The sequence below is a fragment of the Aspergillus caelatus genome, assembly GCF_009193585.1.
Source record: "Aspergillus caelatus strain CBS 763.97 unplaced genomic scaffold BDV27scaffold_90, whole genome shotgun sequence".
In the NCBI taxonomy this organism is placed as follows: domain Eukaryota; kingdom Fungi; phylum Ascomycota; class Eurotiomycetes; order Eurotiales; family Aspergillaceae; genus Aspergillus; species Aspergillus caelatus.
In genome coordinates this window covers 83,173-100,249 of record NW_022475353.1, presented here as the reverse complement: position 1 = coordinate 100,249, position 17,077 = coordinate 83,173, and the positions used below count along the sequence as shown (strand labels likewise).

At 48.9% G+C, this 17,077-nt stretch overlaps 7 protein-coding genes across 7 annotated transcripts; 4 read left to right on the top strand and 3 right to left on the bottom strand.

Moving 5' to 3' along the window:
- Positions 1 to 26: 26 nt before the first annotated feature.
- BDV27DRAFT_157881 (amidase family protein) lies at positions 27 to 2,118 on the bottom strand (the record flags this gene model as incomplete). The annotated part of the gene is made up of 2 exons (XM_032072593.1): positions 27 to 2,057; positions 2,110 to 2,118. The coding sequence occupies 2 exons, from the start codon at positions 2,116 to 2,118 to the stop codon at positions 27 to 29; spliced, it is 2,040 nt and encodes a 679-aa protein (XP_031927509.1).
- Positions 2,119 to 2,607: 489 nt separating this feature from the next.
- BDV27DRAFT_172435 (putative MFS allantoate transporter) lies at positions 2,608 to 4,710 on the top strand (the record flags this gene model as incomplete). The annotated part of the gene is made up of 5 exons (XM_032075874.1): positions 2,608 to 3,130; positions 3,196 to 3,226; positions 3,287 to 3,405; positions 3,461 to 3,626; positions 3,680 to 4,710. The coding sequence occupies exons 1-5, from the start codon at positions 2,933 to 2,935 to the stop codon at positions 4,708 to 4,710; spliced, it is 1,545 nt and encodes a 514-aa protein (XP_031927508.1). The 5' UTR covers positions 2,608 to 2,932.
- A 1,143-nt stretch (positions 4,711 to 5,853) lies between these two features.
- On the bottom strand, positions 5,854 to 7,800 carry BDV27DRAFT_128487 (glycoside hydrolase family 1 protein). Its single transcript, XM_032066984.1, has 5 exons — positions 7,562 to 7,800; positions 7,292 to 7,483; positions 6,762 to 7,234; positions 6,122 to 6,707; positions 5,854 to 6,046 (listed from the first exon to the last, which is right to left on the bottom strand). The coding sequence occupies exons 1-5, from the start codon at positions 7,621 to 7,623 to the stop codon at positions 5,908 to 5,910; spliced, it is 1,452 nt and encodes a 483-aa protein (XP_031927507.1). The 5' UTR covers positions 7,624 to 7,800; the 3' UTR covers positions 5,854 to 5,907.
- A 420-nt stretch (positions 7,801 to 8,220) lies between these two features.
- BDV27DRAFT_145318 (Kelch motif domain protein) lies at positions 8,221 to 10,498 on the bottom strand (the record flags this gene model as incomplete). The annotated part of the gene is made up of 3 exons (XM_032070396.1): positions 8,221 to 10,049; positions 10,126 to 10,212; positions 10,285 to 10,498. The coding sequence occupies 3 exons, from the start codon at positions 10,496 to 10,498 to the stop codon at positions 8,221 to 8,223; spliced, it is 2,130 nt and encodes a 709-aa protein (XP_031927506.1).
- A 501-nt stretch (positions 10,499 to 10,999) lies between these two features.
- On the top strand, positions 11,000 to 13,242 carry BDV27DRAFT_128484 (WD40 repeat domain-containing protein). Its single transcript, XM_032066983.1, has one exon. It carries the CDS (start codon positions 11,193 to 11,195, stop codon positions 13,062 to 13,064), a length of 1,872 nt encoding a protein of 623 aa, XP_031927505.1. The 5' UTR covers positions 11,000 to 11,192; the 3' UTR covers positions 13,065 to 13,242.
- Positions 13,243 to 13,246: 4 nt separating this feature from the next.
- Positions 13,247 to 14,243, top strand: BDV27DRAFT_128483 (uncharacterized protein). The gene has a single exon (XM_032066982.1). It carries the CDS (start codon positions 13,437 to 13,439, stop codon positions 13,653 to 13,655), a length of 219 nt encoding a protein of 72 aa, XP_031927504.1. The 5' UTR covers positions 13,247 to 13,436; the 3' UTR covers positions 13,656 to 14,243.
- On the top strand, positions 13,247 to 16,081 carry BDV27DRAFT_128481 (transcription initiation factor IIA large subunit). The gene is made up of 4 exons (XM_032066981.1): positions 13,247 to 13,854; positions 14,003 to 14,104; positions 14,505 to 15,577; positions 15,632 to 16,081. Exons 1-4 carry the CDS (start codon positions 13,837 to 13,839, stop codon positions 15,669 to 15,671), a joined length of 1,233 nt encoding a protein of 410 aa, XP_031927503.1. The 5' UTR covers positions 13,247 to 13,836; the 3' UTR covers positions 15,672 to 16,081.
- Positions 16,082 to 17,077: the final 996 nt, after the last annotated feature.

Genomic DNA, 17,077 nt, shown 5'->3' with positions numbered 1-17,077 from the left:
TATATACAAATTGGGAACATGATAAATCATAGTAATAACAATTTACCAGCTCTTTGACCAGTGTTCGTATGAGCCACAATCACAACAATTGTCTGGACCAAAGCAGGGCTTGTCCATCGGGACCACGTGTCGTCACGAGCTGAGACGGGATATGTCGCAGTCAAACTCCATCCGTTGCCATCAAGTCGAGGATCAACTAGTTCACCGTTGATATAGCATACCAACTGTTTCAACTGCGCGCTGCGGCTACTTTGCAGGCTCCCTTTGACCTCGACATACACAGTCGAATCCTTGATGCACTTGGACTGATCTGTGATAGTGACTTCAGGCAGTTCTATCTGACCTTGAACAGAGGAGGACTGTCGGTTTTCAGTCATATGAACAATATCAGAGTCTAACTCTGGCACACGAGGCGGCACTTGGCGATAATGTGTAGATTCTTCATATGCATACGCATAACGCAGCAGCTTGGTGTCATCATATGCCTTTCCCGCGAAAGTTAAATTTACTGGCATTTTGGTGTCCTCCATCATACCCATCGGGACAGACACAGTGGGAATACCAAGATGGCGGATCTCCCGGTTCCCGTTAGAGTACTTCACACCATTTTTCCAAGCGTACAGAGAAGCCTCGGGATCCACATCTGCGTTTGCGCGGCCAATATCGCCATTAGCGGGGAAGACCACTACATCAAGACCCTGAGTGTCCATCCATTGTTCGAAGGTTTCCTTTCGTGCGCTTTCCAGGGCTTTAATAGCCTGCTCTAGGTTCGAAATTTCGAAGATCGAATTGGGCTTGTTCTTCGGATATTCGACCATCTCGTGCCATCTAAGCTGGTTTGCAGCATCAGGGGTTCCGCGAAGAGAGCCGGGTGCAAGAGGAAAGATGGTCTCGGGGTCTACACAGGAAAGCGAATCAAGTCCAGGCTGGCCGTTGGCGGCTAGGAAGTCATCCCAGGAGTGGGCCACAAGCTGACATCTTTCCACTGAGTGCCAGCCTTCTGGAAGGTCTTTGACACTCACCAGTTCTCCCAGGCTTGCTCTAGCTTCGTAAGTGGTAACCATTGGAAAGTCAACCTCCACAACCGTAGCACCACACGCTTCCAGTGCGCCTTTTGTTCTTTCCCAGAGCTTGAGCACAGAAGGTCTCGTGCAAACTTTATCTGGGAGAGGGTCCTTGCCACCGATATACATAGAAGGCACACCGATCCGTTTCCCACGAAGGGCAGAGCTCTCCTTCAGCTCATCGAACAATTGAGGTCGGATTGTGTCCACCGAGGGTAGAGGGATAATCTTCTGCTCATTCCAGAAGTCTCCTAAAGGTGTCTTGTCGACAACAGCAAGGACATCCAGGACCTTGAAGAGGTCCGACATGGTGCGAGTATGGGGTACTAAAACGTCGCAAGTGGGATATAAAGGCCACACTCCACGGAGAGGCAACAGACCCTTTGATGGGGTATAGGCGATAATGGAATTATTGGAAGCAGGGGATCTGCCCGAGGACACAGTCTCAGAGCCTAAGCTAAACGCACAGAAATTTGCTGTGGTGGCTGTTGCAGATCCGTTAGAAGAACCTGACGCATATGCTGCGGTCAAGTACTCTGGGTTATATGGACTCTCTGAGCGGCCGTACGAGCCTCGCTGCATGCCTCCGTATGCCATCGCAGGCATATTAGTCCTTCCCAAGAGAACCGCACCCGATTCGCGCAAAAGCTGGACGCACGCAGCATCTTCTGTAGCGACAAGGTTCTCGAATGCGGGCGAACCGCTGGCAACTGTCATACCCTTGACTTTGATACTGTCCTTGACGAGATAAGGGATGCCTTCGAGGGGCCGCGCGGGAAGACCGGCAGCTCGACGGGCATCAGAAGCTGTAGCTTCATCGAAAACAGCGGGGTTGAGAATAGGAATGGCACTTAAATCAAGGCCAGCTGCATCATACACACTGATCCGCCGGAGATATCTAGCTACCAGATCCACACTTGTGACCCATCCTACGCTCAAGGCATGCTCGAGCTCTGAGATGGTGGCATCGACAAGACTGAACGTTTCAGCAGTCTGGCATTCATTAGCATAATATGACCTTAGTATATTGGCCGTTGATCCTTACCGACTCCATGACAGACAAGAAAGCTTACTAGCTCTGGTGATGGAAGGTTCCACCCGAGGTATATCCACGAACCGCACAAATGAAAAGAATTGATCAGAACAACTTAAGAGCTGGATAGCCCGGGTTTATCGTGGAAACTGTTGTTATTGGGGCTATCTATTGGGATTTCCCACTATTATATACATCCAGCTTTGGGTGCGCATATTTGAAACAAGCTCCACTTATGCTTCCCTCCATTTCTGTCGGAAGTTGGCTTCACCCTCCGGCTATAGCAGGAGCGGACAATTGTCCGCTCTGTTAGTCAGATGGTTTAGATAGCGTGGGGAAAGCGAAGAGGTGCGTGTGCCAAGTCTCGGTATGATATTATCAGTGAGTCTCCCGCATCTTATCTACAGATAAGGTTAGTTGTTAGTGGCCTAGCGAGCGGGGAAGGTTCAGGGTTAAGGATAACATGCAGGATCTTAACGTTGAAAGCGCAAAGCTTCACAGCCCTAAAAAGGAAAGTCCTTCACAGCCGAGGCCACTAGGTTATCTCTCACTATCTCCTCTCAACCATTGGTTTGCTTCTTTCCAGGCAGTGGGTCTGCTTTGCAACCATGCATTAAGTCCCATGCGGGGATATACGGTCACCCCTTCGATAAGCCAGTTGAGATGAGCGCCAAGTGATAACATACGTTGTCTTTTATCTGTTGCAATCCTCTGGGCCCAATTGATTTACAGATATAAATCAGCTCGAAGAAACACCCCAAGCTATGAAAGACAAATCCGACAACGACTTCAGTACTATTAATCGACGTGGACTGCTTTACTCAGCCTTGCCCCCATGATTGACGCCACCAATGACACGAAAGCTGAAGTGCGGAGCTCGGCCAGTGTTGAAAAACATGGCGACCTTATGTCGGGTGAAATCCGCGACATCGGAGCGGATCTCTATGCTGAAGTCGGTCAACTTTCGCCTGAAGAGCTCGAACGCGAAGGCGCTGAAGTGCGCAAGCTCCTGGACTGGCGAATTTTACCCATGGTAGCTTTGCTCACCTAAGATGCCGCTTGATGTCTTCACAATCTTCTGACAAGCTCCGTATTTAGTTATATGTGACATATGTTATCCAATATTTAGGTGAGTATATCGTCATACGTTACTCCTCTCGTGCCAACCTGACTAAGTTGTACCGAATAGACAAACTGTCACTCAATTATGCCTCCGCTTATTCGTTCATACCAGACCTCGGCTTAGAGGGCCAAAGGTACTCGTGGGTAGCAGCGATATTCAATTTTGGATATCTTTTTTGGGCTATTGTGCGTGCGATAAATGTTGGGCTATTAGAACAAAAAGCTAATAAACCGGATCTAGCCATCCAATTTGATGATCCAACGTTTGCCGCTCGCGAAGTACATGGGAACTGTTCTAATTATCTGGGCTGGCCTTGTCATTGCACATATTGGAGCCAAAAACTACGCAGGGATACTGGTTCTCAGGTTTCTGCTGGGTATGGCGGAGGCTGGCGTTAGCCCGTGCAGTAAGTATACCGACTAGGAATTACCGAAGATACAATTGTCTAATGACAGGTAGTGATGAACTTCACCTCGATGTTCTACAAACGAGCCGAGCAGCCTCTCCGGATGGCCATTTGGCTCTCTGGGAATGGAATGGCAACAATGGTCGGCGCTCTCTTGGGATTTGGATTAGGCCATTCTCACAATACCAGCCTGCGGAGCTGGCAGCTGATCTTCTTAACGATTGGATTACTCAACTTCATTACCGGATGCTTCTTTCTCTGGCTCATGCCTGACTCCCCGAGTACAGCGAAATTCCTGTCCCACAGACAGCGCGTTGTGGCAGTTCACAGAGTTTCAGAGAATATGATCGGGGTCAAGACCAAGGAAATCAAGCTGCATCAAGCACTGGAGATTTTTTACGACGTCAAAGTACTCTGCTGTATCGGCATTGGCATCGCTTGCGGCGTTATTAATGGTGGTGTATCCAATTTCTCATCATCTTTAATCAAAGGGTATGGCTTCAGTGGCATTTATGCAACGCTCCTGCAACTACCAACTGGAGCCATCGAAGCCGTGATAGTCCCTATCTGTGGCTTAATATCGACATACGTGCGGGACTCGCGCTGTATGGTGTTGGCTGTCGTGAGTTTGATTCCATTCGGTGGCCTCCTCGGCATTCGTTTCACGGACCTCGACCATCGCTGGACATTGGTAGGCTGCACATGGCTTCAATACATCATCGGTGCCCCTGTCATCATATCCTGGAATCTTCTCTCCACCAATGTGGCCGGCCATACAAAACGCTCCTTCGCTAACGGGCTCTGGTTCACGGTATACGCAAGCGGAAACGTTGCGGGGGCCAACATCTTCTTTGCTCGCGAAGCTCCACGGTATTATTCGGCATTGACCGGTCTTCTTGTCTGCTATGCGGGAATGATTGTTCTGTGTGCTGTTGGGTATATGGCCATGAAGTGGGAAAATCTGCGGAGAGACCGCAGTATGTCATCAGAGGAACCGGCGGAACGTCGTGAGGAGGCTGCTGTTCTCGATGGCTTTAAGGATATGACAGACATGGAGTCTAAACATTTCAGATATGCGCTCTGATTATGGATAATGAATAGTAGGGTATATAGTGGCCTATAATGATGTGAGGATTTCTTGATTATTTATCTTAACATCAGCCTTCTTTCTTATCGATGCTAGGTTAGAAGACTAAGAACAAAGACGTAATACTAAACTTGCCCAAGTCATGCTCCTCTCCTCTTCCTAGACTTGTGACTCGAGTATCGGCTTACTATTATTTGGTAGATACTTTCCTCAACGTACTATTTTATATCTATCACAAGAGTTGAATATCTCATACATATCAGTCATCCCACAGGAACAGACCCAAACATGGCGCAATAACTATAGCAACCTGATTCTAAAGTAATCCTTATCCCAGATCAGGTATCCAAGGGACATGGCTTTACTTCCTTAGAGCCATTCTCGAGGTCTTGTACATAGAGTGATGGGTAATGAGTCATTTCGTGCTATTCGTAGACACTTATATTCTTCATTTCGGAAGGCTTATTTTATAAGAAGAAGAAGAAGAAGATGATGATGATGATGATGATGATGTTCGGGTCTTCTTCATCGAGATATCTTATAGGGGTAAAAAAACGCATTGATAATTCCCGTTAGTAGTACTCCGTACCCGAGTATTATCTCTATCTCTATATCATTTTGCTATTGTTCTGAGTATGGGGTTGTAAATTGCGAAGGGGAAGTAATGCTTAGACATAGCTTTACCTAGATGATTCGATTAGGATGGTCTTTGTTCGGGTATTCTCTTGTCTTTTCCTGGGGATATAGCCTGTTGCCATGGGCATTCTGAGAGGGAGTCTGGGGTTTAGTGGAAGAAGAGATGTGGGGTGGGGGTTTGGTTTTAATAGATCGTGGGGGGGTAAGAGGAATTATTGGATTGTGGTTTCCTGGCGGGGAGAGTGCTTAACTACATTTGACACGGAGGGTGATGGGTCCACGCTCCGTGTCCATGATGCCCTTTTTGGCTTAATATACTCTTTCATCTTTTGTGGGGATTTAATGTGGGGGTTGGTGGGGGGGGGGGGGGATTTTTAATGATTTTTGTGGCAAGGATAGATTGATGGGATCTCTTTAGGTGCGTATTATTACTTCAAGTTGTATATATCTTGTAAGAGTAAGATGGATACTATATGAATAGATGCCTACAGGTGCGCAAAGTGATTCAGTGGTTTAGTCTGCATATTATATTTATTTATTCAACTATGAACCTCCACACTAAGCTTTCTCAATGTACTGGTTAAATATTTCACCAATAGATTTGGCGCTTTGTTTGGGCATTCTCTTCTGGTTATTCTCGTAGTCAACGTAAGTCACTCCGAATCGTGTTTCGTAGCCCTCGGCCCATTCGAAGTTACTACAATGATTATTAGCTATTGGCTGGACTTGCGAGGCATCTATTGCGCTGGTTTTCTCAAGCGGAGGGACTTACTCCATCAAACTCCATGCCATGTAGGCCCTGACATTGACACCGTCTTGAGTGTAGGCGTCCGCCATAGCGCCAATGTAATCCCGGAAATACTTCGTCCGGAAGTCGTCCTGGAGTAGCTGGTCCAGTGGCAAGTCGTTCTCGCCCTTCAAACTGGTGCCGTTCTCCGTCACGTATATCTTAGGGTAATTGTATCGCTCACTGAGCCATTTCAACAGCTTCCGGAACCCAATCGCGGAGGGTCGCAGCCAGGGAGACTGCGTCTCGGGCCCGACCCATTCACCCTTCTTATTTTGTAGCAGAATCTCCAGGTTGCCGGCGGTGTCATTGGGATCCGCTTCGCCAGTCTTAGCTTTGATGAAGTTGGCACAGTAATGGTTCATGCCATAGAAGTCGTTACTACCATGGACAAGCGCAATGTCCTCTGGCGCCCACTTCGGCAGTCGGTCACCCAACTGCTTCACCATGCTGTCTGGATACTTCCCGTGATAGATGGGGTCTGCGAACCAGGAAATTGCGAACTCAATTTTTCTATCACAAGCTTCAACGTCTGCCGGGTTCTCGGGATCCCACGGCTCGGCCCAATCGCCTAGAAGAATCGTTAGGTATCTTAGTACATGTGCTCAGATGGATAAATACCGACCATTAAGAGTGATGCCAATCTCTCCACCATCGCTTGCCTTGAACTCATCTCGGTAGATTTTCACTGCTGCCCCATGGGCAACAAGAAGACTGTGACCCACGATCCAACACTCCCGGGAACTATCACCGACAGGACTCTTGGACCGATCACTTGTTCTCCCTGGGGCAAACTGACCGACATTATACCCGAGCACACTGCTACACCATGGCTCATTGAACGTGATCCAATGTTTGACTCTCGAACCGAAAGCCTTGAAAACTATGCGTGCGTAGTGGGCAAAGTCTGCGACGAACTCTTCCTTGTTGAGAAGACCACCGTATCGTTTGTCGAGCTCATCGGGAAGGTCCCAGTGAAACAAAGTAACGAGAGGAGTGATACCAGCAGCATGCAGGTCGTCGACGAGCTTTATATAATATTGCAAGCCTTTCTCATTGACGGGGTCATTTCGGCCACCGAGCGGAATAATGCGAGACCTAAGATGAATCCATAAGCGGATGAGGAGCATACGTAGAGATTGGAACGGCTTTTACCAAGAGAGTGAGAAGCGGTATGCCTTGGCACCGCAATTCTTGAGCAAGGCAATATCCTCGTGTGTGCGATGGTATGAGTCGCAAGCCACATCACCATTGGCGCCTCCGGCAATTTTGCCGGGGATCTTGCAAAATGTATCCCAGATGGATGGACCTCGCCCGTCCTCGTTTACGGCTCCTTCAATCTGGTAACTGTTCAAAATTGAACATCAAGTATTAGTCAATGTCAAATAGCTTGTCCATGACTGTACGGGGACAGAATCAAGTCACCTCGCGGTCGCGAATCCCCATAGGAAGTCGGGTGGAAGAGTCGATGTTGAAGTGGAACCCATACTGATGGTTACTTTTATACTTGTAATAAGTGTTTTGGGCACCCAGGATCTCTCTCTCTCGTTAAGTTGTTCCAACGAACATTTGGAGGGAGTGAGAGATGTGTTTAAATATGTTGTCCACCCACACTAGTATATTTCTGGAGAATAACCAAGTATGCCACAGTGGGCAGAGTTAGGGAGGGGGAAAGCGGGGATGTTGAAAAGTACATACATTTCGTTGGCAGTTCCGGATAATATCATTTAATTAAAGAAGAAACTAAAAACAGAAGCGGCTCCACGGACCGTATCCCGAGGGCCTGGAATAGGTATAGTCGAAACTACAACAAGTAATCCTCATTTGCATCTACGTACTAATACTAAGCAGTAAAAACAACCAAAACACCATGGTTAAATCATGCAATAATACCAGACACCAAATGCAATGTAATGTAATCCTTGTCTCGCAACTCCTCGCTTGATCATAATCCATACCTCGTTACCTATATCAATCATGTCATGAAGGTTAGTGAGCATGCAAAGGGTACGAGGGAAATCCTCCCGAACCGCTATTTCTTAAGCACCGACTTGTAGCTCGAAGCGGCGATGTGCCCAATGGTATCACGACATTTCCATCCCTTCCATTTCGTCACCATCGAGGTCATCGACATCGTCAGCCATGGTGCCGCCGAGAGCCAGCTGTGACCGCTTCGGATCTCTGCCGGAGCCAAATCCCTCTGCGGAAAGCGCTCCAACCATCTCCAATTCAGGTCCTGCAACAACGCGGCCTTCCATGTCAACCACCTCACATAGTTCAATCAAACTCTGTCTGCTCAGAGACTTGAAGCCATCGGTACGCACTACTCGGCCCCAGTTGCTGAGACAGAACTGGGCTGCACGGCGCATCAACCATTCTTCATTCGTCCTGCCGGCTCGCTCCCAGATGATGGCTGCATTCTCTACGTCCAGTTCGCGGCTTAACCGGTTAACACATAACACTCGTAACTTAGGCATGTCGTATAGGTTGGCCATAACGAGCATGCCCGCCACATCGACAATGTCAGAACAGTATTCTGGGTGACCTGAGATGCTATCAGTATACAGGTAGTGGACGAATGCACGGACGACCGAGTAAGGCTCGGGAATATGCATCTTCTTCGAATGATATTCGACCATTTGAGCAGAATACAGCCTTTTGAAATGGGGCCATCTTAGTTGTAATATAATCCGATGCACATGGATTGGTGGGGAAGTGGTCGCGTTAGGAGGTAGAAATGCAGGCTGAGCTTGGGAAGAAGCATCCTCTCCAAGCTCATCTTCGTCTACCTGATCGTCTGCGTTGGCCGTGATAATAAAGTCGGCACCACTACCTGTCTCAGGCGCTTGATCAAAGACCGCCGACAGGTCCGCACCAAGCCCAGATAAGGGCGCTACCCCCGATCGTTCCGAAAGTAGTGCTCTGCCTTGGTCGGGCGAGGCGGCCGTTATCTCATTGCCAAGTAAGCCGTACCTTTCCAGGTCAATGCAAAGAACTTCGCTCATGTGGTTCTCATCAGCGGTTCCAGGAGTGGCGCCGGCATCCGAACTGCTGCCTAATAGCCACGCCTTGGTGCCACTCGCATCGACTGTACAGTAATGCCACCTATAACCCGATTTAAATATTTCCTGTCCATCGGCCAGTCTCTGCCAGCGTAGCGAGTCAAGTTCCAATGACGACAGATTACAGTCAAAAATACGCACTGTCTCCGATGGAGTGATCAAGTCGAGCAGAACACCAGACGCATAGGCTTGGAAGTGGGTCCCAGAGAACAGCGCAGGTACGTGAGGACCAGATTTGAACTGAAGACACGAGATGGCACCCGGAGCGATCGGCTTCCGTCGATTTGAATTGCGAACTTGGACACTCCCCGAGTTTGCTGCGTAGCTACCGGACCGTCCCGAGAGCTGTTGTGTTGGACTATTGAACATTGTTTCTGGGCTATGAGTACTCCTGCCGATTGTCGCGGGGGTGTCTACGGTACCTTGCGATGTTGTCATTCCAAGAGATTGGATGTCTTTGAGATCAAGCCACCAGATATCTGTCGTACGTTCCATACCCGGGTCAAGGCCTCCAAAAGTCCACAAGCGACCGCCCCAAACCCAGGCAGTATGATCGAAGCGGGCTGTAAATTTCCAGGTCCGAGACCATGTCCATGTTTTCAGATCGAGATAAGTCAAGTCATCAAGGATTTTGTTATCTCCAGTTACACCTCCTAAGACAAAAAGCTTGTCATCGTAAATGACGGCAGCGTGGCGGGCCCTTCCTCGCGGTATTGGTCCACGGATTTCCGGTTGAGTCCAAGTGGAAGTGGTGACATCGAGAATGACCACATCGGAAAGATATTCGCGATGCTCATTCTCTCCGCCGAAGACGATCAATTTGGTCCCTTGATAGAGAGTGGCAGTATGTCCTAGTCATTTAGCACGGCTCAGTTAGTTCGATTCTCCAAAAATAGCTGAATGCTGATGTGGTCAGGTTTTAAATACCCATGCGAACTCCTGGGATATCGCCATAGTTGTCCACAAGTTCCCAGCGAAGATCTTTAAGGTTCAGCCTCAGAACGTGGTTGTATACTAGTGCATTCACATGATTAGTTAGTATAAGATGCGATTTATGCATATCAGATGATAGGGTCTCTTATAAACCTTCATCAGTATACTGATCGAACCCGCCAAAGGCGTAGATCTGATCGTTGTTGCAATACGTCACAGATGCATTGACCAGACATGCTGGAATATGACCTTGAGCCTTTTTTATGCTCGGGCGGTAGTCCGTGCTACCGCGGCGACCGCCGGCTACACTAGGGGGCATGAGGAATGCGTGGTGCGGTGTGTGATGATCAGAGGACAGGGAAGTCATCGGAAATGAGACTCTAGGCGCCCCGGTCCAGGACTGTGGGTCTCCGTGGGACTGCGTGAATGCCGCGGATGCAAAGGAAGCGTTACTATTCCGAGTAGGAGTGGAGAGCGGTTGCCGCGCCATCAGAGCCACCCAGAAAGGAGAGAGTAGTGGCACCGCTCCACAGATGTGAGAAAAGGCGTGTAATGGAATGCTTGACTGTGTTCGAATACAAATAATAAGACCTTTGCTACATGTTATACCAAATAATGCCAAGGAGTACGAAGAGACTTGACATCGGGAAGAGAGAATGTGACTAAAAAATCTAAAAAAGAAAAAAAGGTTGGAAAAAGTGAAAGCCGCCAAGACGATCGTCACGAGAGCCGCATGGCAGACGGGACTAGCCGTACTAGGATTAGCGCACCCGTACCTCAGGTAACCGTTGCCATGGGAGAAAAGAACTATACCCTCTATTTATTCCCCTATCCCTCAAGTCTTCCGATTCAGATTCCTTCTTCTCCTCCCATCTTCTTTGGTTTCCTTGCTATCTCATATTTCTTGCATAGTATATTGCTCATACTTGCTGTTTTTCAGTACATTACTGTACATCTTAAGTCATAATCTCGGCTGAAGGTCATTGGGTGACCGCATTGCCTTGACCTTACTTCTTCAAGGTTACTTCTTCGGTGCCCTGGTGGCATAATCCTATTCGAATATGGCTACTCCTACGGTGTCGACTCCGGTCAAAACCCACCATGGAATCTTCTCTTCAAAGACCGCTGGAGGTCGCATGCCTCTTACACCTTCTCCACGTATGCGAGCGGGAAGCATGACATCGAATCACTCTTCACCATTCACTCCTCCTCGTCAGCAGGAAGGCGCCAAGGACCATGGAAAGTCTGTCTACGGGGGAAACTTGTCCTCGTACTTTGCCAAGTCCATGTCCAGGGCAACCCGGAACTACCGCGAGTCTCCCAAGTCTAACATTGCTCGGATTCGCAAGTCGCCTAAACACCTAGAAATGGGTGTCTCGGAGTGGGCTTTAGCTGGTACTGGTCCCTCGTCATCACAGTCTCCGACGTCCAAGGAACGAGTACGGAAAGAGGTCCCGACACGTACGACGAGATCTGGGAAGACCACTGTTCGCATTGCACACAATGCTGGTGACAGATTCATTCCCAACCGGACCGCCAGTGAGGGACTGGCAACTGCTGGCACTGCAAAGCCCGAGGAGAGCCAACGATCCAAGTCTAATGGCAATGAGGGCTCTACCGTCCTTGCAAGTGCCGCGAGCGCGTTCGACATCGGTGGTCGAGGAACGGAAGACGATATCACCGCGGCTCTTGAGAACCTCGGCCTCGAGGATAGCGAGACTTCCTCAACATCATCGTCTTCATCGTATACCAGACCCGCCCCAGATGCTGTTGCCTACGAATCGTCGTTGGCTGATGCGTGCGGTGTAAACCTGAATACTCGAATTCTTGCTTTCAAGCCACCGCCACCGGAATCCTCCAAGCCAATTGACTTGCGTGCTCAGTACAATCGTCCTCTCAGGCCTGCTAAGTCTAAGTCTGCACAGTTTCGCAGAAGGGTTCAAACTGCCCCCGAGCGTGTTCTGGATGCACCTGGACTTCTGGATGATTACTATCTTAATCTCCTGGATTGGAGCTCTGGTAACCAGGTTGCCATCGGCCTTGAGCGTAATGTTTACGTGTGGTCGGCAGACACAGGATCCGTTAGCTGCTTACTGGAGTCGTCTCCGGATACCTATATCAGTAGTGTCAAGTGGAGTGGCGATGGAGCCTATGTTGGTGTGGGCTTGGGCACTGGCGAGGTTCAGATCTGGGATGTCGAGGAGGGTACTAAGCTGCGAAGTATGTTCGGCCATGACTCTCGTGTTGGTGTCATGGGCTGGTCTAAGCACACCTTGTCTACCGGCGCTCGCAGCGGCCTTGTGTTCAACCACGATGTCCGCATCGCTCAGCACAAGGTAGCCGAGCTTGTATCTCATACCTCTGAAGTCTGTGGCCTCGAGTGGAGACCCGATGGTGCCCAGTTGGCTACCGGCGGCAATGACAACTTGGTGAACATCTGGGATGCTCGGTCTCTCAGTGCACCCAAGTTCACCAAGACCAACCACCGGGCTGCCGTTAAAGCTCTCAGCTGGTGTCCCTGGCAACTGAACTTGCTTGCCACCGGTGGTGGATCATACGATCGCCATATTCACTTCTGGAACACCACTACAGGTGCCCGTACCAACAGTATTGATACAGGTTCCCAGGTCACCAGCCTGCGGTGGAGCAACCACTACCGGGAGATTGTTAGCTCCAGTGGTTTCCCCGATAACTCTCTGAGCATCTGGAGTTACCCCACTCTGGTCCGCAACATTGAGATCCCAGCACACGAGACTCGTGTTCTGCACAGTTGTTTGAGTCCTGATGGTCAGCTTCTGGCCACTGCGGCAGCGGACGAGAGCTTGAAATTCTGGAAGGTCTTTGAACGCAAGCCAGGAACTAGTGCATCGGCATCGCGTGAGGGTGGAGTTGGAAGCAAGGCTCAAATGACTAAATCCATGACTATCCGCTAATTTTGTCGCGTTGTTCTCTTGTATATCTGTTTCGGTTTTCATTGGGTTGGGTATATCACTGGGGAGTTGGATCACACTTGGTTGGCGTTACTTTAGCTGGAGGAGTACTGTATTTAGGCGAGACGGTATATTTGGGTTAAGCTTCTTGTATAGCACATTCTTAGAATTGATGACAAACTATCATTTAATACCCTCTTGACATTGGACAATTGACTGATTATATATAGGACAGACGGTCAATCGATAGGGACAGTTTAGGTACTACTTAGTACTTACGATTAATGTAAAAATCGTGACTCCGTACTTTAAAGATAAGCTCCAAAAGGGCCGATGGCGCTAACTTAGTGAGGGTGCGGGTGGTGACTAAGCAGGATGAGGACGGATTTCGCCCGAAGACTACGACTTTCACCTCATTCAAATCCCTCTCAGGCACGCCTGTCCCTGCGCTCCTTGCCAACAACCTTCGTTTTCCTCGGCGGTTTGACGAAAGATCTTAGGTATCACATAGCTAGGTCGCATACGATTGTCGGTCAAGTCCTGAGCTATCGAAGCAGGCCCGAACTTGACTGTTGGAGGTTACCGTCGCATTAGTTCGTGGCAACCGACCGCTGCGACGGAAACACCCTGCCCTGGTGATAAGCCAACGACAACACATCCACATTACCCGCCGGACGTGATAGGCCCGCACGTTTGCTTTTTCGTCGAGAAAGGAGAGACCGAGTTGATTACCTGATTTGACAAGGCTTGTCTACGAAGTTCTGTCCCAGCGACTATGTCCAACCAGCAGGTGGTGAGTGCTATCTGACAGAGCCCTACCTTGCCTGAGCTGGGAGACCCTAGGAAGGATTAGCAGATAATTTCTCTTTTCGTTGGCTAGCTTCCCCCAGTGAGGGTCTGTCTCTGTAAAAGGATATTGGCTTATACCAAATGATTGATAGGGCACGGTGTTCGATCGTGTCATCCAAGAAGTCTGCGATGGTTCTCAGGTAGATTTCGAGGAGAGCGGAGTGGACCAGCAGACATTGCTAGATTTGAGGAAGGTGAGTTAGACAGAAATTCGATAATCTGAGATGTTTTCTTTGATGGATTTCCTGGTGAAAATGCCAATGAAGGGGCAACCGATGTTGGCTTCGATGGCCCTCGGCCAAACGCGGGGTCCGAGAGTTGCGGGAGGCGGCAAAGCCTCTGGGGAGCGCCAGCCTTTTGAGTCCCTTTATACTCCTCCCCTTTTACCCGCGGGAGCCTAAGGCTGCCAAGCCCTCTCTCATCGTCCGTCTCATCTATTTGATGATCAATATAGTTCGGGCTTACCCTTTGTCTACCTTCGCCTCATTTTACATGGGCTTATTTATACTTTTTCTTTTATTCTTATTTCCTCACTCAACTCAGAAGTTTTCTTTTCCCTGTTCCACAATCTAACTAAATCTTCTACTTCGACAGAGCTGGCAGAAAAAACTCTCGTCCCTGGGTGTCGCTCATTTCCCTTGGGACCCTCCACCACCTCAGCCAGCCCCTCCTCAGCCTCAGAACCAGAATCAAATCCTTCCCCCTAGTGCGACCGTACCCTCTAATGCTCCACGACCCGCTCCTCCTCAAAACCCTCAACAACATGTTCCCCCTCCGCAGTCAATGCCTCAGTCAATGCCTGGCACCGCGCCTCCGTTACAAGTCCCCACACCGGTCGGGGCAGCACCTAATGCCATGGGCCAAGCGCCACACATCAAGACGGAGCCTGGAATGAATGGCCAAACCAGCTTGCCCCCTATGAGTAACATGATGCCTACGAACACTTCAAATGCCCAGTCGGCGCGAGAACGTGCTGCCAACATGCTACACCAGAGATACGGCGCGGCCGCTGCCAACTCGGTCAGTCAGTTGCAAGCCCAGTCGCAAGCTGCCATGACAATGCCAGGACAGGCCCGTCCCCAAAATTTACCACATGTACCGAATGGACAGGCGCCACATATCAAGCAAGAACCAGGTTACCCTCCTGTTTCTCAACCCCCCTTGAATAACACACAAACAGACGGTGCCAGTGACGATGCACTGTCAGCATGGAAAGCAGAGGTTGCGCGAAGGCGTGAGGCTGCTGAACGTCAGAATGGGGAAGGCGACAGGGTTCTCCGTGAGCATCTGAAACAGCGCATGCTTCAGCTTGAGGGAGGAGGCCTTCTGTTGCCATTGGAGGAGCGCCAGGATTCATCAGGAGCACCTACCCGTGAACTTGCGACAGACGCCGCGGTCCCTTCGGACTCAAGCACCTCGGTATCGTCTTCCTCTAAAGTAGTCCGAGCTCAATATGACGGCCCGGGAGGTGATGATGAGAGAGATGAAGACGATGAAGATGCCATCAACTCTGACCTCGATGATCCGGATGACCTCGTTGCTGATGACCATGAAGCGGAAGATGCCGTCGGCCAAGTCATGCTCTGCACGTACGACAAGGTCCAGAGGGTGAAGAACAAGTGGAAGTGTACCTTGAAGGACGGTATTCTGACGACTGGTGGCAAAGAGTAAGTTCCATAGAAGCACTTGAAGTAATGCGACAAGCTTGCTGACTTTAATAGATATGTCTTCCACAAAGGTCAGGGCGAATTCGAGTGGTAGGTCCCCAGTGTTCCTGTCCACCCATAGCCACACTGTCTGAAAATCCGGGTTCCCTTTTCTTTCTTTTCATTTGTCTTAGCCATGTTCATTCATCTTCCCAATCTGTAAAAACCTTCTCCTATTTGTCTACCATTTTCAACCAAGGCAAATCACAGTACGGACACACGATGACACCCAAGGGTAGTCGGTGCAAACGGAAATAACCCTCTCAATGATTCTTTTTTATGAAGTACATCAGGACGTTTGCGGCACGAGACTTCATTCTTCTTCATGTTACCCTTAGTTTGGATGCACATGGCGCTTTATGCAGGGGATGGCTATTTTCTTTTCTTCTTTGGTGTACTAGAATAATTCTACTTTCAAATGGGATTTTTGCTTTGTTGTCGCTACATCGTGACCAGGTCAGCTGAGCTATGGAATACATGCTTCGTCCTTACCTCACTATTGAACCTTGCATGGAACAAGTAGGGAATGATGTAGATCCTCCTCCTTCAGCGTAAAATTTAGTTCTCTATGCATTTCAATATGTGAATGCATAATGATTACCGTGGCGGTATCATATTCGAAATCAAATGGGACAGGTGTTTTTTTTTAACGCAATTCACCCCAGCCAGTAAGTATCATTGATTATACTCAGCCGATAGCGGAGTATGTCAACCGTTAAAATAGTCTGGAAATGAGACCGATCTCGCCAGGAATGTTAGTGGCTTTCGGCCCTTGGCTAACTACTACTATTCGTATACTACGATGGGCTTTATCGTGTCGAAGCAATCATCAGAATATCCTTCAAAGTATAAGCAAAATGAGTAGAGGTTAATGCTTTTACTTGAATATAAAACGGTGAAGGAGAGAGAGTAACTTCAATTCGAAGGGAGCATAGTTTATCATTTAACAAGCGTGACAAGGCAGCCAAAAGCAATATTTTCCAAACTTTTTTCCTTTTCGCAGAACAAAACGAAGCCATGGGAATCAAGCAAATCAAGAGGACTCTATCAAGAAAGAACAAGCCAAGAGGGGTCAACGCATATCAAGAAAAAGTTATAGCCCCAGTTTCTCCGTAAACACCACCAGCACAGGTAAAATCAACAAGAAAGCAAGATCTGGTCTGGAACCATTATCTACAGGATCGACGCCGGTATGCCATTTTCTTTCCTTCTTTCTCCCACAGTACTCGGGTAATGGTGTCCAGATGTTTGAAGAGGAATGGCGAAGGACACATCAAAACCGGCCGAGTACCAACTTTGTTTGATCCCCGTATTTGCCTTGTTTTGAGAGCAAAAACGCAACCTCGCCAAGTATACGAAGCCAAAGATCGACAAAGTCCATCATTAATGAGAATCACGGGGGAAAAGAGGATGAAAGGTAATTGAGACACCGGATTCTGCTTCCCAAAGCTCAACCATGCC

Excerpts from the sequence above, each read along its gene's own strand:
- BDV27DRAFT_128487 (XM_032066984.1), bottom strand. The coding sequence starts at position 7,623 with ATGGGTTCCACTTCAACATCGACTCTTCCACCCGACTTCCTATGGGGA. Across the intron at positions 7,484-7,561 it reads TGGGGATTCGCGACCGCGAG|TTACCAGATTGAAGGAGCCG; the intron begins GTGACTTGATTC and ends AATTTTGAACAG. Across the intron at positions 7,235-7,291 it reads TACCGCTTCTCACTCTCTTG|GTCTCGCATTATTCCGCTCG; the intron begins GTAAAAGCCGTT and ends GATTCATCTTAG.
- BDV27DRAFT_128481 (XM_032066981.1), top strand. Across the intron at positions 14,105-14,504 it reads CATTGCTAGATTTGAGGAAG|AGCTGGCAGAAAAAACTCTC; the intron begins GTGAGTTAGACA and ends CTACTTCGACAG. Across the intron at positions 15,578-15,631 it reads CTGACGACTGGTGGCAAAGA|ATATGTCTTCCACAAAGGTC; the intron begins GTAAGTTCCATA and ends TGACTTTAATAG.
- BDV27DRAFT_128484 (XM_032066983.1), top strand. The coding sequence starts at position 11,193 with ATGGCTACTCCTACGGTGTCGACTCCGGTCAAAACCCACCATGGAATC.
- BDV27DRAFT_128483 (XM_032066982.1), top strand. The coding sequence starts at position 13,437 with ATGAGGACGGATTTCGCCCGAAGACTACGACTTTCACCTCATTCAAAT.